The 6,000-nt window shown below is 45.1% G+C and overlaps 1 protein-coding gene across 1 annotated transcript in view; it reads left to right on the plus strand.

Moving 5' to 3' along the window:
• Positions 1 to 2,844, plus strand: part of COX16 (cytochrome c oxidase assembly factor COX16) — a 70,224-nt gene extending 67,380 nt beyond the window's left edge. Inside the window, exon 4 of the mRNA XM_075282918.1 lies at positions 2,286 to 2,844. Within this exon, the coding sequence (XP_075139019.1) occupies positions 2,286 to 2,399 (114 nt within the window). The 3' untranslated portion in view covers positions 2,400 to 2,844. The remainder of the gene's footprint in view (positions 1 to 2,285) is intronic.
• Positions 2,845 to 6,000: the final 3,156 nt, after the last annotated feature.

The following is a 6,000-nucleotide window of genomic DNA, read 5'->3' on the forward strand; positions in this document are numbered from 1 at the left end:
CTACTAAAACACAGTATACATACCTATTCCAAACTCCAACACTACTCATTTCTCGACGTTGACCAGTCAGTAAGTTGTAGACTGGCCTTTATACCAGTGCCACTCTCTACCATTATAGGAGAAGTGTGTCTGTGCAGTAGGAATATATTTACCATATATTTACTAAAATGATGCCCTCTGTAGTAGAATAGTAATAATACAGAGGACATCATTTTAGTAAATTAAGTTTTAAGTTTTTAAAAAATATTTTTTGAAAATTATTTGATTTAAAACAAAAAATTCATGTCACATCTATTTTTATTTTTTAAAGTTATAAAATCCTGCACAGATCATGACTAGGAAACTTTTCCCTAGAACTCAAGAAGTCAGCTCTAGACTATTGTTGTCCATGGCCATGATCATGCTGTTAAGCTCTTTGCACACAACCATGTACTAGGTCATTGTGCTATTCAAGGTTTTTCCTGGATAGCTCACTGACCCATTCATTTCTGTGGTCCCATGCACGTGACCCTGAATTTCACAGTGCCTTGTACAGGCCGACAGTCCAGGCTGAAAAATATGGGCAGGTCCTATTCCTGTCCGATTTTGTGGCCATGCTTCTGAATGAATGAATGAATGAATGAAAGAAAGGGACCTTGGAAGCATGGGCGGCACACAGATGACATTGTTTATTCACGGCCGGTGGTTAGCACATGGTCTTGTATAACCCACCTAAGAGGGCCGCCCTCATGAGCATGTACAGAAAATAGAATGAAAAAATCATTATTATTATTACTTATTTACATAGCACCATTAATTCCATGTTGCTTTACATTTGAAGGTTTACATACGGTGCACAAAATATACAAAACAAATATAATACTAACAATGACCAACTGGCACAGTGGGATATAGGGCCCTGCCCACAAGGGCTTACAAACTATGAGGGAAGAGGGATAGAGACAGAAGGTGAGGGGAGAGACTGTTCACATGGTGATGTGGTGACAGTAGTGTTATTGGGGGTTGTAGGCCCTCCTTGATAGGTGAGTCTTCAGGGCCTTCTTGAAGCCAGTGATTGTGGGGGTCAGTCTTATGTGTCGTGGTAAGGAGTTCCAGAGTATGGAGGATGCACTGGAAAAATCTTGGAGAATGTTTTGTGAAGAGCGGATGAGAGCAGAGCGAAGTAGGAGGTCTTTGGAGGATCAAAGGTTACGTGTGGGTAGATAGTGGGAGATTAGGTCAGAGATACATGGAGGGGACAGGTTGTGGATGGCTTTGTATGTCAGAATTAGTATTTTGAACTCTATTCGCTGGGCAACGGGTAGCCAGTGAAGGGGCTGGCAAAGGGAAGTGGCCGATAAAGAACGGGCGGAGGTGTATTAAGCAAGCAACACAGCTTAAGGTAGACTGGAGGAGGGCGAGAGTATTTGCATGGAGGCCGTGGACAAGGATGTTACAGTAGTCTAAGAGGGAGATCATGAGGGCATGGACTAGCGTCTTTGTCGTTTCAGGGGTGAAGAAGGAGCAGATTAGATAGAGGCAACAGGAGGTGTTGAGGGTTTATATGTGTGATTTGAAGGATAGGTCAGAGTCCAGTTTTATCCCAAGGCAGCGGACCCCTGGGACAGATAGATGGGTCAGGTAGAGGGGCAGTGTGGGGTGGGGCAAAGATGATGAACTCTGTTTTTTCTGTGTTGAGTTTGAGAAAGCGGGAGGAGAGAAAGGAGGCTATGGCCGCTAGACACTTTGGAACTCTGGCCAACAGTGAGGTAATGTCTAGTCCAGAGAGATATATTTGAGTGTCATCAGCATAGCAATGGTATTGAAAACCATGAGATTCTATGAGTTTGTCAAGGCCGAGGGTGTAGATAGAGAACAGGAGGGGTCCTAGGATGGAGTCTTGGGGGACACCTACAGAAAGAGGGTGTGGCGAGGAGGTGGTTTATGATTGGAGACACTGAATCTGCGGTTGGTGCGGTATGAGGAGATCCAGGACAGGGCCAGGTCTGAGATGCCAAGGGGTGAGAGCATTTCTAGTCACAGCTATTTCAGCTTTATAATCTGAATTCTCCCAGCAGGTAAAGGTGATTTAGATAACATTGAGGAAGTAGCTGTCCCTATCACCCCCAGTGATTCCCATATGAAAGTGGCTTTTGCATTAACGCACTGAAAAATTTATTTGGCGATGTTACTTTGGACAAATTCATGCTTTAGGCTAGCCACCGATAATCCTTTATTTATGACTGTGTACATTTTCTGTTGTCGATGCCATAGTATTACCATATATCATGTTATGTTTTCTACAGAAATTGAAGGAAAAGTCCTTTGAAGACTGGAAAAACATTCGAGGGCCTCGTCCATGGGAGGACTCTAAATCATACCAAGACAACCAGAGGATGAGCATCACCAAAGAGACATGAAATGTAATGGATTCCAAGGAAATCTTCATAGACGTGGCTGCCAGGGACAGAAATAAAGAACATATTCCATTGAGTTCACGTCATTCTCGACAGGTCAGGTCTTCTGGCACCCCCATCCTTCAAATAACAAACATGCTCCGACAGTCCCAAAAATGTATTCCATCTCTTTGACAGGTGGACCTTGATGAAGCGTGGACCCTAACCGAGATTTTGTGATTGTTTTCGGAGACCTGCTTCTGGTTAATATTAAACTATTTTTTATGCAATCCTGCACTTCAGGTCTTTTTTTCAGATTTCTGCACATGATTGCTGCAAACTGAATATTAAATCTTCCACATAGGACCAGTCATAGAAATTGATTTCTGTGCAGAACTGTAGACACTGCAGAACAGGAGCCAGTCAGGGAAAAGGCGAAAGCTGCTTCCTATGTAAAATAAAGCATTTAATATCCGAGGTTTACGAGTCATTAAAAGAGGTTTTGTAACATTATCATTATTGCAGCAAGTACAATGTATAGTATATAGACAGGTACGCATTAAAGGGAGATATATATGGCATTCTATTCACAGGATATGTCATAACAGTTTGATCAGTAGGTGTCCTACTTATTGACAAGGTTCCCTGAACCCCATTCCACCAGTCGAGCTTGCCACATCCAGTAGTAGCCTCCAACCTATCAGACATAAATGGCATATTCTGTGGAAACGACACAAACGTCTGAGATAAGAATACCAACACCCAACAGATCTCATTATAGTCAATGGGGTTCCCCCTTTTGAATCTTCTGGATACACCCACAGCCGATGGGATTGAATTCCGTGCTACCTCTGTCCGGAGACATTTGGCATACATAATGTGGACTGTGCAATAGAAGGTCTGAGTAAGTGGGCTGTGTTTGTCCCTTTCCCCCAGTTCCTAAGTTTGTATTTACATTTTTCTAATCATCTGGTCTTTCAATGGACCAGAAAAATGTAGACCACACTGCGGATAAGAAACAAGATACAGGTAGTCCTTGGGTTACGATGGTCTCGCGTTACGACGTTTCGTGGTTACGACTAGAGATGATCTAAAAAAGTAAAGCTCCCTCGTAGCAGAAAACTGCCAGCACTCCCGACTAGCAAGGACGAGCCTGCGGCAAATCAATGCTGGTTCTGCAGCAGGCTTGTCCTGGGCTGGCAGATTGCTGTTACGAGGGAGCTTACTTTTTCTCAGGAATGAATTGACCAGCGTCGATTGGCCAGTGCACAGCATTCGGCCAATCAACGCTGGTTCTGACGGAGGCTAGTCTGTGAGGAGGCGGAGTCTAAGATCGTCCCACAGCAATCTCCATTGTGGTCTGATATTAGACTCCGCCTCCTGGCCAGTGTTGATTGGCCAAATGCTGTACACTGGCCAATCAACGCTGGCCAATGCATTCCTATGAGAAAAAGTAAGCTCCAGCATAAACGCAAGCTGCCAGCTCTCCCTGTACAGTGCATGATTTAGTGTGCAGCGGCTCGGAACCTAGGAAGACTGTACTGTTCTGTACTGTATATGGTACAGTCTTCCTCGGTTCCTTGCCGCTGCACACTAAATCACGTTGATCCGTTCCTACGACGCCGTGCAAGAACGGATCAACATCGTAAGTCGAAGACTACCTCTACACTGTCTACCAATAAGTATTTGGATACCTGTGGTAGAATAGAAAACAACATTTATTCATATTCAGTAGTTGGTAGAGCCTCCACGAACGGCAGTTACAGCCTCCACCCTGCATGGCATGCTTTCCATGAGTCCTTGTATGACGGCTAGTGGTATTTTATTCCATTCGGCTTGGAGAAGACAGGTAAATTCTTTCACTGATTTTGGACAACTGTAGTTTCGGGGGTCTGCCGACGCAGGGCACATTCCAACAATCACCATTCACCTGCCACTTTGTAATCACATAGGCCACTGTGTTGATTTTGGGTAATTCAGTTCACTTGCTATGTTCCTTAAGGATTGACCATTTCTGTGGTACCCCCCAATTATCCCTTTCTTGAAATTGGACAACTCTGCACTTAGTGGCATCTTGCATCCCACTAATGCCAAAGCTGTTTCCTACACAATATTTAACGGCGGAAGGCGTGACGTACATCACGACCACATGGGTGTCCAAATACTTATTGGTAGACAGTGTATAACACAAAACCATAATACATAAAAAAAATCCAGGACATAATACCATGCTTGACTACCGTGTTTCCCCCGAAAGTATGACACCCCCTGAAAGTAAGGCATGCGGGGGTTTCTGTTGAATTGCCTAATATAAGGCATCCCCCGAAAAAAAAGGCATGCCCGGCAGTGGTGAGCGGGGTTTCGGGGGGCGGGGCTTAGCGGATGTTTCGGGGGCGGGGCTTAGCGGAGCTTTGCAAGCTCCACTTCACTGACACAGCAGCCATGCTCTGTGCTCCGTGTGCACAGCAAAGCCGGCTGCTGCCTCTGCTGTTGTAGAATGAGCTCTCCCAGCTCATCCCAGAGGCAGAGACAGCAGCTGCCATACAGAAGAGGCAGCAGCCGGCTTTCCTGTGCACACGGAGCACAGAGCACGGCTGCTGTGTCAGTGAAGTGGAGCTTGCAAAGCTCCGCTAAGCCCCGCCCCCCGAAGCCTAGCTAAGCCCCGCTCACCACTTCCAGGACGAACAGCAGCACCAGCGCTGCTAGGAAGAAGGGAAAGGTAAGTATGATACCTTCCCCCCTCCCCTACACTACACTACCTACAACCGGCAGTCATGCTGACGCTCCACTAAGGAAGTGCCGGCATGACTGCCGGGTGTAATAAGGCACCCCCCGAAAATAAGACAGGTCCTATATTTAGAGTGACAATTTAATATAAGACACTGTCTTATTTTCGGGGAAACACGGTATGTATATTAGTGCAAGAGGCAAATGTAGTATATAGCCAAAATAAAAGTGATGATAACATTAAGGGTCCCTGCAGACATAGCTGTTAAAACCCATATGACACAGCAGATTTTGGCCACCTGGTTTTTTACATATGAAAGACATTAGTAATGCATGGGTACCATTTTAATACAGGCAGCACACATGACAAATACAATATATGAGTCTATGAATCTATCAAGCAGTTGGAGTAGCATCACAGGGGTTTTCATGGCCTATAATATTGATGACCTACACGTAGTATCAGTTTGAAGGGGGTCCAACTCCTAGCACCCCCGCAATCAGCTGATTGAAGAGGCTGTGCAACTATGACTGCATCCTCTTTACTACATACAAGGCTCAGCATTGTACATGGTATAGTCAGCGCCACTGCCTCTTCAAACAACTGATCCAGAGGGGTTCCAGGTTTCAGACCACCTTCAAAGAATATCATTGTCTCAGAAAACCCCTTTATGTCTTGAGCTCCGTGCCAACATGTGATTATTATGTGCCAACATACACCAGATCACCCTATACAGTGGACTGTTAGACATGGCTGCTTGGCTGTTTCCATAACTCCCATAGACGACTACTACCTGTTGTCCATACAGCAGCCAAAATGCAGGATTTTCCCACTTGATTCAGTCCCCAATAGCATAAAACCCAGATCGGAGGCACCGTTTGCCCTATTGCTAAAGCA

Source organism: Leptodactylus fuscus, chromosome 7 (assembly GCF_031893055.1).
Source record: "Leptodactylus fuscus isolate aLepFus1 chromosome 7, aLepFus1.hap2, whole genome shotgun sequence".
NCBI classification, from domain to species: Eukaryota; Metazoa; Chordata; class Amphibia; order Anura; family Leptodactylidae; genus Leptodactylus; species Leptodactylus fuscus.